Source organism: Dromiciops gliroides, chromosome 5 (assembly GCF_019393635.1).
Source record: "Dromiciops gliroides isolate mDroGli1 chromosome 5, mDroGli1.pri, whole genome shotgun sequence".
Taxonomy (NCBI): domain Eukaryota; kingdom Metazoa; phylum Chordata; class Mammalia; order Microbiotheria; family Microbiotheriidae; genus Dromiciops; species Dromiciops gliroides.
Window position 1 is genome coordinate 634648 of NC_057865.1, and position 19994 is coordinate 654641.

Consider the following 19994-nt stretch of genomic DNA (forward strand, 5'->3'; position numbering starts at 1 on the left):
GCTAGGCATTGTGCCAAGCAGCCACTGAGGGGTGTGTTCAGCCTGAAGTGGGACTGGATCCTTCCCCTTGGACATTTGTCACTATAAAGAGTGACCTTGGGCTCCCATGTTGCACCCATTTTGCAGCTAATCTTTAATCTCAGCCGCTCTTCCTCTCCCACTGCATGGTGGTCATGGGTTGGGGGGAGAGTGGAGGTGGCCTTTTCAGGATTTGGGGACAATCTTCATTGGGCCCTACTTCTCTGGGGCAGAAAGCAGCCAAGGGCTTCTCAGTCTCTCCTCTCAAAGCCCTTGACCTTGGACTTCAGCACCATGACCCAGGTCCTCGCTGAGTCCCACTGGGGAAGCCTTCCCAGAGCCTCTACTGGGGGGAAGGCGTCCTCCATTCTTTGGGCTTGGCCACCACATCCTGGTGGCCCTTCCCTCCCCGGCCCCACCATTTTCAGCTTGTTCTTTAAGTGTCATTTCCCCATTAGAATGGAAGCTTTTGGAGAGCTCAGTCCTGCTCACCCTGACTTGTCAGCAGAGAACCAGAGTTAGAGACAAGCCTCCTCCTTTTCCAGAGAAAGAAGCTTTGTAAGCTCAGGGAGGACAGTGACTTGGCCAAGGTCACTGAGGGAGCTCACAGCCCAGCAGGGACCCGGCAGTCTCCTGACTCCTGCTCCAGAAGGCTTGAGGTAGGCATGCGCGGGCAGCTGAATCCTCCGCTCGAATGACCCGTGAGGAGGATCAGTGTTCTCCCAGAACACTTCTCTGGGAGGAGAGACCTGGCTTGGGTTTGTTTTTGTTTTTGGTAAGGCAGTTGGGGTCAAGTGACCTGCCCAGGGTCACACAGCCAGCAAGTGCCAAGTGTCTGAGGCTGGCTCCTGACCCAGGTCCTCCCAACTCCAGGGCCGGCGCTCCATCCACTGTGCCACCCAGCTGCCCCCTGGCTAGGGTTTTGAAGAAACTCCAAATGTGCTAGAAGTCACCATCTCATGGGACTTGCCTCACGCCTCACCCACAGCTTGCCAGGCTTGCCTTTCCTCAGTCTGTCTCATGTTAGGAAAGGTCCGGCCGTACCCGGGATGACCTTCCATTGCTCCTGGCTCAGCTCACCCTGAGAGCCTGGAACAGAGTCTGCACAGGCCCTCCAATGCTGACACTGCCTGCATAGAGTGGATGCCCCATGGGAGCTCTCGCATCCAGTGCAAGGGCACAACCACCATCCTGCTCTCCCCCACCAGACGCACATGGGAAAGGAGGGAAGGGAGGAGGATGCCCCCAAAGGTTGGCTTGTCATTTTCCTTGGGGAAGAGTACAAAAGGACTAAGGATCCCTGAGGGCCTAGGGCTGAGAATTTTGCCTTCCTGGCCATTTGGAGCCTCAGATTGTTGGCTTATCCCAGCTTCTCTTGGGTAGGCACCTGTCTGGCTGAAGGCAGGCAGAACATTCCTTCCCCACATCTGGCTCATATCCAGATGACTATGAACAGCCTCTCCCCTGATGCTGATCAGCACTCCTGTGGACCACACTCAGCTGGTCCGAGATGGGCAGGCATTCTTGGACCAGGGCCTACCAGCATCTGAGCTCCCAGGCTGTGGCCTTCCAGAGCCTAGGGTCCCCTGTGGTCTCCAACGAGGCCTCCAATGAGGACCCTGGACTGCCTCACAGTCACTCCCACCCCCAAGAGTAAAAACATCCTCTCTCCAGGAGGAAGGGACCCCTCCACTCCTGGCTTCCCAGGGGTCCCAGGGCCCTCATCTGGGCCTTTCAGTTCCCATCAGAAGGGACTTGCCCTGTTCCAGGAGACACAATGGTGATGCCAGCCAGCTGTCCATCCACTCCCCCAGGCAAGGAGATGCCAAATGCAGGTTTTCTATATTTGCTTTTATTTTGTGCTCTTGGATGGGAAGGCAAGGCCTTTCTCTCCCTTGGTTTAGCCAGTAAAAGATTATGACTCTGGGAGGCCGGTTTAGAGGTCACAGTACAGTGTTTTGTGGAACAATGTACCCACCAGCAACTTTTTATTGTAGACAACAGCCACTGTGCTGCCCTGGAGGACGGAGCCATTGTTGGCATAGACCCTGGTCACGGTGGGTGTCGGGGAGAGAAGCCTCTGGATGCGAAGCACCTACCAAGACAGTGAGTGAGATTCATGACCATCGTCACAAGGGCCATACCAAGACCCCACAAAGGTGTGTGACGAGTCAGTGACATTTGCCTTTTGAGAGATGCGTCAACGATCAGAACCTAACAGTTTCCTTTCCTTTTCTTGGGTTCTGCTTCAAGTCCTAAGAACGTGTATCCATCTGCTTTCTACTTACCTCTCATCTCTTGCCCAAGGACTAGAAGGCTGGGGGTGTGGGGTGGAGAAGTTAATAATGCCTGATAATGGGCCTGATGATGTTAATCTAGGATGATCAAAACCTGAGAGACTTGTTGCTGGCCACATATACATCAAAAGGGAGGAATGAGGTGGACGACAATAACCCTGCCTCCCTCACTCAAATGTTTTTCTTTTCTTTGTTTTAAAAATGTTTTTCTTGCTCAAATTCATTTGCGCACCAAGCTGAAGAAGATATTAGGAGTTGATTCTCATGGTGGAGAGAATCCTTCCTTATGAGATTATTTTTAAGGAGCTATAGTTTGGTAATCAGAAATTAAGCAGTAGTTACAAAGGAATTTCTAACCATAAGTCATAGACTTGTCTGAAACAACAGACTGTGATTTAGTTCAAGGCCGAAAGATTGTATCTCAGCACAATTTAGCTTGTTGGCTATTCTGTGCTCCGGAAGAGCTTGGTTTTTAGAGATGGAGGCTTACCTTTTGGAAAGGAAAATCCAACTATAGACAAGGCTCTAGAAATTAACTTATGGGGAGAAAAATGGTTGAATGCTTTTCCCTTGTCTAATTCTGGAGGTGTAAAAGGGCTGTCTGCCTCCTCCAAAGAGAAATAAGCTTTAGGGCTCTTAGAGAAAGGAGAGGTGGCAGCACTCACTTGCAGCCACAGCCAAGTGCCAAAGGGAGCCATGCCTGGTAGCAGCCATGCCACTCAGCAATGGACCATCCAGCAGTGCTCCTGAACTCAGTGGGGCACTGTCCAACTGGCCAGAAGCAGGCTCAGAAGGAGAAGGGCAATGGCACCATGACGTCACTAGAAGACACTGGTGGCCCTGCAGCATCAGAAGAGTCAATTACTCTGGGCATGACCCCATTGGGTGTTTCCCTCTCCACACATTCCCTGGTTCACATGTGCTCCCCACACAAATCCTCCAAACTCATTTCCTAGGCAAGTCCAATTTCTCAGTGAAAGTGTGCATATTTTCAGGAATGTGTATCAGGGTCAGAGAGGAAATGGTCTATTTGTCCCAGGTGTCCCAAAAGTCTTTCATGACTTCAAATTGAGCTATGATGTCTGGTACCTGGGATCCTGCGCCTATTTTACTATTGCTGTTCCATTAAATGATATTGCTTTAAAATCAGTGTATCCTATGGCCGACCAGTACAAGAAAACACATTGGGCTGGGGCGGGGGGCGGGGGGGGGCGCCTCATGAACTATAGTTGTATTTATTTTTTTATGAATGCAGACCCAATGGAGTACCTTGAGCTTGGGGGAGTTCAAAGATGGGCAAACCTTTGATCTTGTCATCACTTATAAATGTTCTACTTCATGAACTCTGAAATTCCTTTATCTAATCATAATCTTTTATTATCCCATCTTCCCAATGCCTCACAACCCTTAATTCTGTTCTTCAACCTCAGGGCAGCTAGGTGGTACTGTAGATAGAGCACTGCCTCGGAAGTTGGGAGGTCCTGAGTTCAAATCTCACCTCAGACACTTACTAGCTGTGTGACCCTGGGCCAGTCACTTAACCCCAGTTGCCTCAAACCTCTGGGTCCAGCTCCAGTTGTCATGATGTCTATCTTGCCACTGGACGCAGATGGCTCTGGAGTAAAGGGTGAGGCTGATGACCTTGCACAGCCCTCCCTCGATTAAATCCAACTCACAGTGAGTCACAACATCACCTCCCAATCTCATGGTCCTCTTTGAGCACAAAGGACCAACAGCATCTTCACCCTCACCATGCCCTCCTTCCCCTCCACTTCTCATTACTTTCCCAAGTTATCATTTCTGTCCTGGCTACACTCTCCTCAATTCTCTCTCTTGACTCCTTGGTGAACCAATTCAAATGTACGTTACACTGTCCCCTAATTTAAAATCAATCACTCCCTTGTCCTTTAGTCAACAGTGCTTTTCCAGACCCCAATTTTAGATTATTCTTATCACCTACTTCTTCTCTCCTACTCTCACAACTGCTAAGGGAAACCACAAACCCAAGCTGAGTGGGCCCACTACAAATGTGTGTTATCTAATTTCTACTGGGCTCTTCCTGTGGCAAAGCAATTATTCTGTACTTCCCAGATAGATCCCCTGCCAAAGTCTCCATAAACGGGGTTCTAAATCTTGTTCCTTCTTCCTACCCACTTAGCTGAGGACTTCACCTCATACTTCATTGAAAAACACATAGAGGGGAGCAGCAGCTAGGTGGCGCAGTGGAAAAAGCACCAGCCCTGGATTCAGGAGAACCTGAGTTCAAATCTGGCCTCAGACACTTGACACTTACTAGCTGTGTGACCCTGGACAAGTCACTTAACCCCCATTGCCCCGAAAAAGATAAACACATAGAGGAATTGTCAAAGAGAAAAAAATTTAAAAAGTATTTCCATCTGTTTTCAGATACTGTCAGTTCTTTCTCTAGAGATGGGTTGAAATTTCTACAGAAAAAGAACTAATAGTATCTGAAAACAGATACTATTAAAATGTGGAAACACATTTAAAAACATTTTTTTTTTTCTCTTTGACAATTCCTTAATCTGAAGTTTTGGTTTTTGATGGTTTTCTCTCACAAACTAGCTAATGTGGGAATGTTTTCCATGACTACTCATGCATAATTTATTTTGAATTGCTTGAGTTCTTGTGGGTGGGGGGTGGGAAGGGAGGGAGGAAGAGAAGTTGGAACACAAAGTTTCAAAAAATTGATGTCAAAATTTGTTTTTACATATATTTTGGAAAATAAAATTCTATTCAATTAAAAAAAAAAAGAAAAACATAGAGGCATTTCATTGGAAGCCCCCTCTTCTCCCCTTCTCATCTCACATCGCTCAGATGTCTTCTCCCCACTGGGCTCCTTCAATCTGGCTTCTGATGAAGAGGTAGCTCTTCTCTTGGCCAAAGCAAGCCTTGACCCCATGCCCTCCCATCTTCTCCAGCAGGTTGCCCTATCTATCATCCCCACTCTCATTTATCTCTTCCTTCTGAGCATGTCTCCTCTATTTGTAAAACAGCCCTCCTTTGATGCCTTCAACCCCACTAGCTTCATGCATATTTATTGTCTGGCCAAACTCCATGGGAAGCCATCTAAAGTAGGTGTCTCTACTTACCTCCCTTCACTTGATCTTAAACCCTCTATGACCTGGCTTCCAAACTCATCATTATTCGATTAAGACTTCCCTCTCCAAAGTTACTAGTGATCTCTTCATCCATTTTTTTTTTTTTTGGTTCGGCAATGAGGGTTAAGTGACTTGCCCAGGGTCACACAGCTAGTAAGTGTCAAGTGTCTGAGGCCAGATTTGAACTCAGGTCCTCCTGAATCCAGGGCTGGTGCTTTATCCACTGTGTTACTTAGCTGTCCCCCCCATCCCCCCCGCCGTGACCTCTTAATCACCAAACCTAATGGCCTTTCCTTGACCTCTCTGCAGACTTTGACACTTTTGGTCACTCTGTCCTCCTTGATACTCTCTTCTCCCCAGGTTTATGGAAGACCCCAGTCTTTGCTGGTTCTCCTCCTCCCTCTCTGACTCCTCCTTCTGTTTCCTTTGGGTCATGCCTGCTAACCATAGTAGTCCCTCAGGCTTTGTGCTGGGCCCTCTTCCCTTCTCTCTCTACACCCTTTCTCTCTGTGATCTCATCAGTTCCTGTGGAAGCAGATTTTCCTTGGTATCAGACCATCTGCTATAAGCTAGCCCCATGAGCACAAAGGAAGCCATACCTCTGATCCAGGGGGGTCCGCAGGGTCATACATCAATAGCTTCTTGCCACTGGGGTGACATCCTGCCCAAATGTCGCCCGTGGCGGGGTCAACAGATAAGTTATCAACTAATGTGCCCAAATTGAGAACCTTTGAAAGAAAAGGGGTGTCATGAGGACCCTGTCTTTCTCTCTTCCATCTCCCAGGAGAAGGCAAGGCTGGTACTGACCCATAGTGGCCACTACTCCCCTCCAGACAGACATTGGTTCTCATCAGTGCAGAATGACATCTCTCCTCCCCTTTTTCCCTTTTAGCTGGGAAGTCCCTGACTCTGCCTAGAAAATTCCCATACCATAGTCTGTTCTGGAAACCACCTCCTGAAGTGGCACAGGGATTGTTACCTTCTCTTGAGTCAGCGTCCAGTTATCATGTCTTTTCATAACGTGGATACTGTGAGAAGTCACAGCAGCTACATAGATATACCTTCAAAAGAAAGAAAGCTGCTGTTTGCCTCTCTAGAAAAAAACGGGAAGGAGGATGGCCCCCTCCTCTTCCCCCTTGTATTCTGGAGAGAAGAGCCAAATACGGGCAGCATTTCCAAGTCCCACCAACATACCCTATAAAATCCGCTAGGCGGTGCCAGGGAGCACAGAGCACTGGACCTGGAGTCAGGAACATCTGAGTTCAAATCCAACCTCAGATACTTACTAGCTGTGTGATCCTGGGCAAGTCACTTCCCACTGCCTGCCTCAATTTCCCTAACTGTAAATTGTGGATAATAGCACCTCCCTCCCAGAGTTGGCGTGAGGATCCAATGAGATGATCATATTCCTAGAGCACCCTAGGAAGGCAAGGACTGCCAGGAAGGGAGCAGAGCCAAGAAGTAAATTTCCTTCTCTTCAGTGACTCCCCTGCCCTCCCTCCCCCATCTTTTGTACTGGCTATAGAGGGCTCCTTTCCCAAACTCACATGAACCTCGGCTCTGGATACATCCCCCTTTTTGGTCTTTGTTATGAGCCAGGGAGAACAGCTACTAAATGGTTTGAAATCTCCTTGAACCAAGAAATGAAAGAAATACAGACAGAATGGACCTCAGATCCACTGGGGGCTGTTTCAATGGGCTTGGTCCAAGCTGTACTCTCCAGGTCTGGGGGGTTTGGAGATAAAATCCTAATCCCAAATATTGATCTGTGTGAGGGAAAACTCTCCAACCCCTGCCATTTGCCAATGTCATTAAGAGGTATTTTCAATACATTTAAAAATCTTTTATTTTTATATATTTGTTTGTTTGTTTATTTATTGTAGGTCAATGAGGGTTAAGTGACTTGTCCAGGGTTACACAGCTAGTAAGTGTCAAGTGTCTGAGACCAGATTTGAACTCAGGTCCTCCTGAATCCAGGGCCGGTGCTTTATCCACTGTGACACCTAGCTGCCCCTAAAGATCTTTTATTTAAACACGTCTAAGACAATTAATCGAGGCTGAAAGCCTTGAGTTCAGATATGGCCTCAGACCTTTGCTAGCCATGTGACCCTGGGCAAGTCACTTCCCACTGCCTGCCTCAGTTTCCTTATCTGTTGTCATGAGGAGAAAATGAGAGAATGCATGTAAAGTGCTTTATAAATGTCAGCCATTTTTATCATTATTAAGGGGTGATGGGGAGATCAAGAGATAGATGGTATTGTGGTAAAAAAATGAAAGTTTTTTTAGCAGTCGGTTAGCGATAACTGAAAGGACCAGTTTAATGCTCTTGTATCCAATTTTAAATCTCACAGTTTATATGTCACTCCTTCTCATTGCTCCTTCTGTCCTCCAGAACCAAGCAGAAGCAATGTCACCCTCTTTCATGACAGCCTTTCAAAGGTCCCGAGTTTTCCCACTCTCCCAAGCCTTCTCTTCTCTAGATTATATAACCATTCCACCTCCAACAGACCTATGTGTCATACTTCACATTTGCACCCACCTCCTTACACTCCTTAGCTGGATAGGTGCACATTGCAAAGTCTCTGTCTTGGATTTCGTGTCACACTGCTCACCCAGGTAGTGACAGGTTTGAATTGAGGAAACACCAACAGAGTCCTCAGTGGTGCCTCTCATTACCACCTGCCACCCACACTAGGGATCTTTACACCATACCAAAAATGTCTGTCACTGAAGCCCAAGGAAACTATGAGGCCCCGTCCAGCGGACAAGCAAGGGGGAAAGGGGGGGGGAATGGAAAGGAGTTTCAAGTGTGTATACATACTTCCTGTCTGGGGAAACTGTGATTCCATTAGCAAAGCTCAGCCCATTGGCCACCTCTTTGACTTCTCCCGGACTGTAATAAATCACATTTGTCCACGGTAAGCACAAGTATAGCTCCAGGCTCGCCAAGAATTCGTGGGTGAAATAGTGGTCGTTGGTGGCATAGAACTGTTCTGGCCCTAGAACCACAATGTCATTCACACTGCAATGGGGGAAGGAAGGCAGGCAGAGGAGAGACATTAAATGCAGTATCTGTAGCACACTTCAAACGCCATCAAATTATTCCAGATATTCCAACAATAATGAAAGTAGTTCATATATTAGGAAGATGTAGGGTCAACAGACCCCAGGAAGACTCCACTAGCCCCTGCCTCCTTCCCACAGCTAAAATAACACAGCTAACAAACAAGCAAGAAAAGAGAACCCTAAATCAAATCAAAAGAGAAAGGGATACATTAGAGATCTCCAAAACACCACTTTCACCTTCAACAAAAAGAGACTGCCCTCAAAGAGTCAAGCAGCTTATCCTTAGGAGACATAAGCTGAGTTTGGTTTGTTCATTAGCTTTAGCAGTGAAAAGAATCATGGGGGAAAAAGCTGTTTCTTCCAGCAAGTCAGTGAGAGTTAGCAAGCATTTATTAAGCACCCACTGTGTACCGTGCACTGGAGAAACTCATAATCTGATGGGAGGCGGCATCCCAACCACTAGGTAAAGGTGTACTATGGACTAGACACCTGGAGATAACCATAGAGCAAAGTCCCATCCATTAAAGGGAACTGGGAAAAGCTTCTAGCAGAAGGTAGGATGTTAGGTGGGGTATGAAGGATGTCAGAAAATAGAAACGAAATGGAGACATGTCTCTCAGATCTTCTTTGATTAGCAGAGCAAATGAACCCAAATAAAGCACACAGAGTCCACGTTCCTGCCTTTTTAAATGCGAGTCCGTCCTCAACAAAACCCCAGACTGACTCAAGCAAAGCAGCCCAGGTGAGGTGAGGACCCTTGCCTTCCACAGCTGGTGACTGATAAGGGGCAGGCCTGTCTCCTTCACTGCGGCTCATGGAGACCAAGGGCCACCCTGGACCAAGACCAGCCCTGCACTGCCCTGCTCAGTTCCCATTGGAGCAGATACTCCTCGAGGGCAGGGACTGCTTAGACTTGTATTCTCAGGGCTTAGTGCCTGATGGACAGGAAGTGCTGAATAAATGCTTGTTGACTGGCTGAAATCTAACTCCCTTCAATTTCACAGGGGGAAACAGGTCCAGTGGAAAGGGGTGAGCAGTGGCAGTCAGCCTGGCCACAAGCCACTAACCTGACACGGGACCCATGCTAGCTGGGTAAGGTGCTGTCCAGAGAAGCTGTGGACACCTTTCTCTAACAGGCTTTGGGGTTTGCAGTCCTCTGGCCCACCAAGAAGGCCCGGGCAGAGGCGGAGAAGAGACCTTCCCTTACCTTGAAAGCAGCTCGTGGGTGATGGTTTTCAGGTGGAACAGAGAATCGCCTTCAAACCGAAAGATTTCCACCGTGGATTTCCCCTGGGGGTGGTTCACCACATACAGGTACACGACGTGGTCTAAGAGAGAAGGAGGAGCAGCCTCAGGAGCAGGACTGTCCGCACCTCCGCTGTCGGGGCAGAGCTGCTAAGCCGCTTTCACTCTGCCCAGAACAGTGATGCTCTACTGGTTCTACCCCTTCTGCCCCGTCTGCCCTTTTCATCTCTCCCCACACTCTTCCGTGGTGACCTCCTGGCTTCCAGGGTCACTCCATGGCTCCCAAAGGCATATATCCAGTCACACCCTCAATGCCTGCAGGACATTTGCACTGGGATGCCTGTGAACATCTCACCCTCGACGCGACCAAACGGAGCCATTATCTTTCTCTCCAATCCTATAGTTCTTTGGGCATAGTTCCAAATAGCTCTCCAGAATGATTGGATCAGTTCTCAACTCCAAGAGTGGATTAGTGTCCCAGTTTTCCTCCAACATCCAATATTTTCCTCTTTTGTTATATTTGTCTGATGGGTATGAGGTGGTACCTCAAAGTTGTTTTAATTTGCATTTCTCTGATCAATAGTGATTTAGAGCATTTTTTCTTGTGACTAGAGATGGCTTTGATTTGTCGGAAAACTGCCTGTTCACACTTTTGACCATGTATCAATTGGGGAATGACTTGTATTTTTATAAATTTGACTCAGTTCTTTATATATTTGAGAAATGAGGTCTTTATCAGAGATACTTGTTGTAAAAAATTCTTTCCCAGTTTTCTGCTTTCCTTATAATTTTGGTTTTGTTTGTGCAGAAGCTTTTTAATTTTTATCTTAGCTTTTTTTTTTTTTTTTTTTTGGTGAGGCAATTGGGGTTAAGTGACTTGCCCAGGGTCACACAGCTAGTAAGTGTCAATGTTCTGAGGCCGGATTTGAACTCAGGTACTCCTGACTCCAGAGCCAGTGCTCTATCCACTGTGCCACCTAGCTGCCCCACTTTTTAATTTTATATAATCAAAATGATCTATTTTACATTTTGTATTGCTCTCTATATCTTCTTTGGTCTTAAAATCTTCCCCTATAATCCATAAATCTGACAAATAAACTATTTCATGCTCTCTTAATTTGCTTATGGTATCACACTTTACGTATAAATCCTGTACTCATTTTGATTTTATTTTAGTATATGGAGTGAAATGTTGGTCTATACCTAGCTTTTTCCCAGTTTTCCCAGCAGTTTTTTTTTTCCAAATAATGTGTTTTTGTTTCAGAAGCTTGGATCTTCGGGTTTATCATATACTAGATTACTACAGGCATTTACTATAGTGTAATTTGTACCTCTTCTATTCCATAGATCCGCCTCTTTATTGCTTAGCTGGCACCAGGTTGTTTTGATAATTGCCGCTTTATAATACAGTCTGAAATCTGCGACTGCTGGACCACCTTCTTTTGAATTTTCTCACTGATTCCCTTGATATCCTTGAGCTTTTGTTCTTACAAATGGGTTTGTTATTTTTTTCTCAATCTATGAAATATTTTTGGTAGTTTTATTGGTATGGAACTAACTAACTAAATTATTATATTGGCTTGACCTACCCATGAGCAATTAATACTTTTCCAATTGTTTAGATCTGACTTTATTTGCTTGAAACGTTTTTTATAGTTGTGTTCATATAGTTCCTGGGTTTATCTCAGCAGGTAGACTCCCAAGTATTTTATATTGTCCTCAGTTATTTTAAATGGAATTTCTCTTTCTATCTGTTGTTGCTGGACTTTGTTGGTAATATACAGAAATGCTGATTATTAATGTGGGTTTATTTTGTATCCTGCAACTATGCTAAAATTGTTGTTGTTGGTTTTTTTTGTTTTTTTTAGTGAGGCAATTGGGGTTAAGTGACTTGCCCAGGGTCACACAGCTAGTTAAGTGTCTGAGGCCGGATTTGAACTCAGGTACTCCTGACTCCAGGGCCAGTGCTCTATCCACTGTGCCATCTAGCTGCCCCTAAAATTGTTAATAATTTCAAGTAGTTTTTTAGTTGATTCTCTGGATTTTCTAAGTATAACATCATATCATCTGCAAAGTGATGGTTTTGTTTCCTCATTGCCTGTTCTAATTCCTTTCTTTTCTTCTCTTATTGCTGTAGCTAGTACAATATTAAATAATAGAGGTGATAGTGGGCATGCTTGTTTTACCCCGATCTTATTGCTCTCAATGTTCTTACACATCCTTAGAGTTTGTTTAGAAAGGACTCAAACCTCCCTTGATTTATCTTCGGTCTTGTTCCTCTTTTCCCTTTGCCCTTTGTGAATTTCCTTTTAAGTGAAGTGTATTTCTGTGCCCAGCTCTGTGTGTGTGTGTGTGTGTGTGTGTGTGTGTGTGTTCCCATGTGTGGGCATGTCCAGGGGTCTTCCCACCTCCTTGACTAGTTCAGATGAGGGTACCCTGAAGTGTCAGCTGCTCATTCTGCTCCCTCTCCTCCCTGTTTGCATTGATATCTACTTGAGCACTCTGGTTAGGTGACATCAGTTTCTCTACCTTTCCTTTCCTGTTGCTGCCCCAAGATCATCAAAATGTAACATCATTCTTAGATTTCATCTAATTGGACTTCCTCTAAGACCCCTTGTGTTGATAGAGTCCAGAAGGGACCCTTGGATCATCTCTCCACATTGCAATGTTTGTTGTTTAGTCTTTTGTGATTGCTCATTTGTGTTTACCTTTTTCTTTTTCTTTTAACTCCTATGTTTCTATTTCAAAGTTTCTCAGCAGCTCTGGTCTTTTCATAAGAAATGCTTGGAAGTCCTCTATATCATGAGAGGGAATTTCCCCTATTTTCAGTTTTGTTGGGTAAGTGATGCTTGGCTGGAATGCCATACCCTTTGTCTCCTAGAATATTGTATCACAAGCTCTCTGTTTATAGTGGTGGTTGCTCAATCCTGTGTGATCCTGCCCGTGGCTTCTCAGTACTTGAGTTCTTTCTTTCTGGGAGTTTACAGCATTTCTTTTCTTTGATTTGGATTCTATGTAGTAGTTTTCTTTGAGGCTTTACTTATGCATGTTTTGAAGTTATTTTCTTCTGGGCTTGTGTCCTGATAACACCTGTTGTCGTTCAGCACTTTTTAGTCACATGTGACTCTTCACGCCCTCGTTTGGTGTTTTCTTCGCAGAGATAGATACTGGTTTGCCATTTCCTTCTCCAGTTCATTTTGCAGATGAGACAGTTTCCCCAGTGTGACCTTGGGTCACACAGCTAGAGAATGTCTGAGGCTGGATTCGGACTCAGGAAGATGACTCCATGCCTGGGACTCTGTCCACTGTGCCGCCTAGCTGCCTGAGAATACCTAAAACCATAACAGCTTTTTTGGGTGGGATTCTTTTTCCCCTCAATCTTCCAGCCGATTTCCTGACTTTGGATGCTCCCAAAGTGGTCTGATGCAGGATGGAATCTGATCTCTGCCCTCATGGTCTAACTTCAGCAAGTTCCTGACCTGGATTTAGGTCTGAGTGATACACCTGTGGGCTTACCAAGGTTGGAGTGCCAAAGATTGCTACTGGAGCTCTGCTACCACTGCAGACTCTCCTTTTGTCTGTCCTTCAGGCTTCAAACTGTGCAGGACGCTGGAACTGAGAGCCGTACCACTGTTGCTGGCTTTCCAAACCTGCCAGGACCACTTTTTACCTTAAATTTCACCCCTCAGTCCCGGTACCCTTCTCTATGCTGGATCTGTGACCCAGAACTCGGTAGTGAATGACATCCATTCCTATGTCCAACCCAGGGTCATGCCCTTCTGTGTGACTACAGGATGTCTTCTTGTCCCAGATCATACAGACTGCTCTGTCCAACATTTCCTAGCTAGACCCCATCCCCACTGTCTATCCCTGTCTCCCTATGCTGCCCTGCCATGGAAAAATGACTCACTGCGATGGATGTTTCTTGGATTTCCCAACACTGACTGTGTCTGGTGCATCTCCTAGACCCATGTGTGTGAAAGGGCTGTTGGGGGTGGAGCCTGCCTGCCCATCTCAGCCCCAGTACCTGGCCAGGAGAATGTCTGCTCAGGAGCTTCCTCACTGCGGGCTTCCTCCCCACCCTGGTCCTCCTTTGCGCTGCTGCTGTCTGAGTTAGGAAGAGTCATAACTGCACTGGTGACTATGGAAGGGACATGCATTATTGGCCTCCCCACTACCTCCAAGGCTTGACCCCTGACCCCTGTGCTGCCTGGCCTCCCCTCCCCCCATCCCACTCCTCAGGCTCAGTCTTCCTGCCCTGTCCTTTTGTGGGCTGGGGAGCAAGATAGCCAGCCTGGCTGGGTGGAAGGGCTTCCCATTTTGAGGAAACTGAGGCCCTCAGTCACAATTATAGTGTCAGAGGCAAGATTTGGCCAGGAACTTCTTTACTCCAAGTCTAGCCCTCATCTCCCTAAGCAGCATTGTTTTTGGGACCCGAAGACTCCTATTCCTGGCCCACTGTATATTATGAAAAGACAGAGAATTAGAGAAAAAATGAGCTCTCACTTTCTGTTGCTGTCTCTGTCCCTGCCTCCCTCCCTCTCTCTGTTTCTCTTTCTAATAGGGTGCCTATATATGTTCAATAGTTCTATACATCCATTTATGTACATGCTGCCAGTCACCCCCACTTGGAGATGTATGTACGTCTCTATTCGTCTCTCCTGCTACACTGTCAGCAGGAGGTCCCGCTGTGCAGAGTCCACCTTTCCCTACTTAGTGCATGCATCTCCCCCAAGAGTTGACTGCCCTCAGACTCCTTGAAGCTCATTCCCCAAACTGGATGCTGACAAAGCTCCTGGCAGTCCTAGGGAGTCACTGGAGTTCATCAAGTTGGAGGTGACCGATCTTGCCTGCATTCTGGGAAATGCCCTTTGGCAGTTGGGTGGACTGAGGCTGAGAGAAAAAAGAGGAGTCCATTGCAATAGTCCAGGGGAGAAGTAACGAGGGTCTGAACAGGTCGGTAACTCTGAGTGAAGAGGAGGCATGTTTGAGAGATGCTTTAGAAAAAAGGTTTTGTTCTGCATGTGAGCATCAAATGAAATGCAGAATTCCACAAAGTAGAACAGACAAAGAGAGTTGTACTTGTAAGCACATAACAAATTAAAATGTAATTAAAATTTTTAAAGCTTTGGGCTCCCTTGATTTGGGGGCAGAAGTCCATTTACTGCTCTGCCTTTGGACCAGGATGGGCACTGCATCTGGCATCCAAGGACTTGGAGCCACAGCATCTCCCAAAGTGGGGAGAGGGTTTGTAACAGGCAGAGACCCGAGAGTGTTCTTGAGCTGATGTCAAAGATCCCTCAAGGACTGAGCACCCTCACCCCACTCCCGTTGCTCTGCAGGTGGGGAGCCCTCCTCATGTCATTGGTCCTCCTTGGGAATGAAGGGTGAACAACAACACGCAGGGCCCACAGCCATCCAAGGGATGGACCCATCTCCCTTTCCAGAGGGGGCCAGGGGAGTCTTACCTTTGTCAGTGAAGGCATTGATCCCATGCGGGTTAAATGACTGTGTGTCAAACCCATTCCTGATAGGCAGGGCCCAAGCTCTTGGGTCATCGCCATTCAGGTCCATCAGGAAGATTTCTCCAGGCTTGTCCGGGGCAGAACTGTGCATGCCTGGGTATTTTAACCCCTTCCAAAAAGAGAAAACAGTAAATTCATGTAAGCAAAGGGCAACTACTTAAACTTCCACCTCATGACCTGAGCTGCTTTGAAGGCCCTCCAGAGACAAAGGCACTGCTGTGCCCTTCAGTCCCAAGGATGCCAAGCCTGTCCCCTGCCGCCTTTGCCCAGGGCATATTCTGTACCAGGGAAGGGAGGTACAAGGGAGGGTATAGATATTGACACTAGGCTGAGCCCATTACAAACGTTACCTCGTTTGACCTTCACAAGAAGCCTGGGAGGTAGGTGTTGTCGTTACCTCCATTTCACAGTTGAGTAAATTGAGGCAAGTAGGACTTGCCCAGGACCTCCAGCTAGTAAGTGTCTGAGGTTAGATCTGAACCTGACTCCAGGTCCAGTGCTCTGGCCACTGTGGCAAAAGCCATGAGGACCAGGGATAGACGGATGGCATTTTACTGGGATGGTTGGGGACTGGAGGGCCTTGTTCCTTCTACTCTGTGTCTATAGCTAATGAAGGGTAGGGGCCAGGCAGCTAGATCTCAGGGCAACAGGGAGCCTCTGAAGGCTTTAGAGAAGAGCAGTAATGAGTCCAAAACGGGCTTTTAGGATGAGTCATTTGGCAGCTCTGGGTGAGTGGGAGGTGTGAGGAGACACTAGAAGCAATTGGGAGGCTCTTGTCATAGCCCAGGAGAGAAGAGCCTGACCTAAGCTGGGAACGAAAGACCCCCAGACCTAGACCAAGAGTAATATGGGCAAAGCCCTTAGCACAATGCCCAGCACATAGTAGGCACCCTATTGTTGTTGTTGTTGGAGCCATGAGGGCCGTCTCCCAGAGGCTACTAGATCTGTCTTCCTCTTTTATTAGATGGAGGAAAGGGAGAAGGGAATAAGTATGGATGCCTACTATTGTGTCAGGCCCTTTATCCTTGTTTTATAAATTGAGGAAATGGAGATCAACAGAGGGGAAATGACTCATCCAGGGTCACACAGCTAGTAAGTGTCTGAGGTGGGATTTGAACTCAGGTCTTCTGCCTCCAAGCCTAGTATTTTGAGTCCCGTGGTGCCACCTAGCTGACTTGAGGACACTTAGACCCCCCAAAGGGGTTACCAAAGGGTAGAGCAGAGATGGTGAAGGTTCAGTGGAAGCAAGAGTCTGCTTGCCCGTGGGCTTGCCTGCTTGTGCCCTCTTGCCTCTCTCCTGCTCCGAGGCAGATGTGTGCCCACCCCCCTGCAGAAGGGCCTCTCCTTGGAGGTCTTTAGGAGAGAGATGTGACTCACGGTGCTGATGAAGGCCAGACCGTTGGGCAGGATGTCTATGTCCTCGGAGCCATTCTCTGTGGGAGGAGACCAAGGTCAGGGGTGTTTCTGAGAAGGACTCAGGAACTTGGGAAATACATTGACCTCTTGGGAGCCCCCCTCCAAAGGGCACAAGGTCCTCCCTGGGCTTCTGCACAATCACTGCCAAGCTGTCCCCCTCCCCCTCCTCTGGCCTTGAAGATCAAAGACCTGAGGGCTGGGCTGGGCTTTCAGACCAGTGGCCAGGCCCCAGCACCTCTCTGAGGGGTTCCAGGTATCTGCTCTGCCTTTCGTGTCCCTCCCAGCCTTGGCTGGCCAGACCACTGAACACGGTTGGTGCTTGATAAATATCAGTTGTCTTCCCTCCTCCCCCCACCCCCCAGCCCCCACTGGCCATGTTGTGAAGGAAACCCTTTTCAGAAGGCACTGTAACCACTACCTTCTTCAGACTTCCTTCAGACACTGCGATAGATGAGTCTGGAGGGGGGAGAGGGGAGGGTGCAGGCACAGGCCGGACCCATATAAACCATCTGCCCCAAACCTGCTCTCATCCTTGCTCACAACTTGGCTTCAAATACGGACCGTAGGAGAACCAGGGAGCAGAGCCAGGAGCTCTGGAGGGCAAATGAGGTGAAAGGAAACTTGGTGAGAGCCCCACCTCGGCCACACCATTGGGGACATTTGAAGATGAGACCAGAAAGAGGGAAGTTAAAAAGAAAGAAAGAAACAGAAAGGACATGGTAAATTGTCAAATGTAAGAGGAGTGATTGGGGGAAGCCCCTGGTCAGCCAGACGCAGGCTCAGCCATCAAGTTTGTCATTGAGAGCAGAGGCAGGCTCATCTACCACACAGAATCAGTCAGTCAACGTTAAGTGCCTCCCGTGTGCCAGGCATTGTGTTAAGTGCTGGGAATACAAAAAGAGACAAAAGATAGTTCCTGCCCTCCAGGAACTTAAAGTCTAACGGGACCCAGAACCCTTGACATGGATTTTACTGTGGACTCTTCCCTCCCTCAGATATCTCCATTTCAGCTGAGCAAATCTTGACAAAGTATTTGCTTTGGCAGGCTCAGGCTGGGCTCAGCTAAAAGATATATGCAGAAGGGTGGCTAGGTGACACAGTGGATAAAGCACCAGCCCTGGATTCAGGAGTACCTGAGTTCAAATCTGGCCTCAGACACTTGACATTTACTAGCTGTGTGACCCTGGGCAAGTCACTTAATCCTAATTCCCCCACCACCACCCCCAAAAGATACATGCAGTTAGGGAGAAGGCAACCAAGTGTTCCTGGTTGGGCACTGGCCCCTTTCTTTGAGAGGTACCTCAGAGAGGCAATTGGGGGAGGGGGAGTGGACTCTAGCATCACGGTTCCCCTGAGAGGGCTTTGGGAAGGGGAACAGCTGTTGGACTAGACTCAGAGGGTCCAGAGAAGGGAGGCTGGTACTTCTGGGTTCTGTCACTGACAGGAAGGAGGATTTGGCATTTTCTTGGATCCCTGTGACACTTCAAACCTTCCCAAACTGGGATTATGTGTAAAAGATCAAACAATGTTGGCTGCCCCAATGGTCTAGGATATGAAGATATCCAGCTATCCCTGCTCAGGCAGGCCAAGTCTTTGTTGTCCAGACAAAGGACGAAGGGTAATTTCTATGTAAAGCACAGAAAAGAGAATTGTCAAATCTCCAAATCTCTCTTTCAGGCAAAATCTTCCCTTGCATTTTTCTGTCTGTTTACAGGCTTCTTTTAGGAGAGACCAGAATGAAGGCTCAGCATGAACCCATTACTAAGGTATTTGTATCCTGTTTTCTTCTACATGAAAACAGCATTAAACTATGGAAATAGATGAATCAAGTGTAACTGACATATACTGTACATTTGTCAGAGTCTTGGACAGCCAACCTACAGCTCTCATTAGGTCTGTTAATAAGGAAATGATTAAAAGCTTGAAATTCTAAAAGGAAAATTCCCCTTTGGACAAGGAACTACCCTGGAATGCAAAGGGTCTTCAGGGTAGATCACTCCCATTTGTATTTCTCTTAAGTGAAGTTTCTGGTCTTGTATAGCATTCTACCATTTCTACCAGTATTTGTATTCGGTGACATTCTGAACATTCATGTTTTACCAGAAAAATGACATTTTCCCTCTCCTGTGAATAAATTTTCTTCTGCATTAAAAAAGAAAAATCTATTGAAGTAACAATTCAATGACCTAACAGCAGAGAAGGTTGATCCATAAGCCCTAAAGTGAGCATTTAGCACCCCTGCCCCCTTCAATTCTTGCACTGCCACAAAGCTTCTCAAGGCTGAGGGACATATCTCAGCTCTACCCTCTGTTTCCCAGTGCCTTGGAAATTGAAAAGGAAGAAGCTTGCTTGTCTCTTCCTGCCTGGGAGAGCAGCACAGCCATGATCTCTCCTGCAGTAGAGTTCAGACAGAATCCCAAGGAACAGAGGGAATTGGGGCAGCACACAGGAAACGAGGCCAGCATCTATGTGAGTCCATTCTGCTCCACCACCCAGAAGTTCCTCAAGGCTGACTAAGGCCAGGGCAAAGTAAATTGCCCAGCCTGAGAGGAATCCGAGGTGCTTTGAGATCCAGCCCCCAGGGAAACTGCCGCCGATGGGCAGGAAGTGTCAGAAAGGGAGCAGTATCAGTGGGGGCAGATAAGGGGAAAGGACTGACCTTATCAAGCATCTTTAGAGGAAGAAAATTCCGAGAACATGAGGAAAAACCGATTAATCAACAGGGAGGCATAAATAAAGACCAGGAGAGAATGCAGCTTCCCGATCAGACAAACAAGCATGGAAGCTGTGATTAAGTATTTCAAGACAAAGTCAGTACCTAATGAGGAAGAGAGCTCTGTGGATTCCCAGGACAACATGGAACCACAACACATGATTCCCGAAGGGTTGAAAAGAGAAATAAGAATTGGGAAAGCAGAAGTTATGGCCTGCACATCAGAAATCATTGCCAGACTAGAAAACAAAAATCCTAGGAGATGGGTCTCACCAAAGAAACAAAAGGGAGAATTACTGAATGAGAATGCAAATATGGAGAAGGTAGACAAGCTGGAGGAAGAGACTCAAATGATCTCCCAATAAGCAAAACATACTGATCTTGAAGGCAAGATGTATAGAAACAACTGAAGGATTATAGCTCTCCCAGAAGGACATGACAAGTCAAAAAATGGCCAATAATGCAAGAGATAATACAAGAAAACTGCTGAGAACTGAAAACCAAAGGCGAGTCAAGAGATTCCACAGATCATTCGCAGAGAAAGAACCTAGACTACAAACACTGAGACACATAATGGTTAAATTGAACAATTCCA

General features: G+C 47.0%; 1 protein-coding gene across 5 annotated transcripts in view; it reads right to left on the reverse strand.

Moving 5' to 3' along the window:
• Positions 1-1854: 1854 nt before the first annotated feature.
• Positions 1855-19994, reverse strand: part of LOC122729856 (serum paraoxonase/lactonase 3-like) — a 29668-nt gene continuing 11528 nt past the window's right edge. Inside the window, exons 3-10 of one of the 5 annotated variants that reach the window (XM_043968954.1) lie at positions 16648-16703; positions 15214-15379; positions 13773-13886; positions 9708-9828; positions 8256-8327; positions 6414-6495; positions 6034-6162; positions 1855-2113 (exon numbers count right to left, since the gene is read on the reverse strand). In XM_043968954.1, the coding sequence (XP_043824889.1) occupies positions 1955-2113; positions 6034-6162; positions 6414-6495; positions 8256-8327; positions 9708-9828; positions 13773-13886; positions 15214-15379; positions 16648-16703 (899 nt within the window). In that variant the 3' untranslated portion in view covers positions 1855-1954. Of the gene's footprint in view, positions 2114-6033; positions 6163-6413; positions 6496-8255; positions 8457-9707; positions 9829-13772; positions 13887-15213; positions 15380-16647; positions 16704-19994 lie in introns of all 5 variants that reach the window. The other 4 variants (XM_043968952.1, XM_043968951.1, XM_043968955.1 and 1 more) reach the window with 4 other exon arrangements.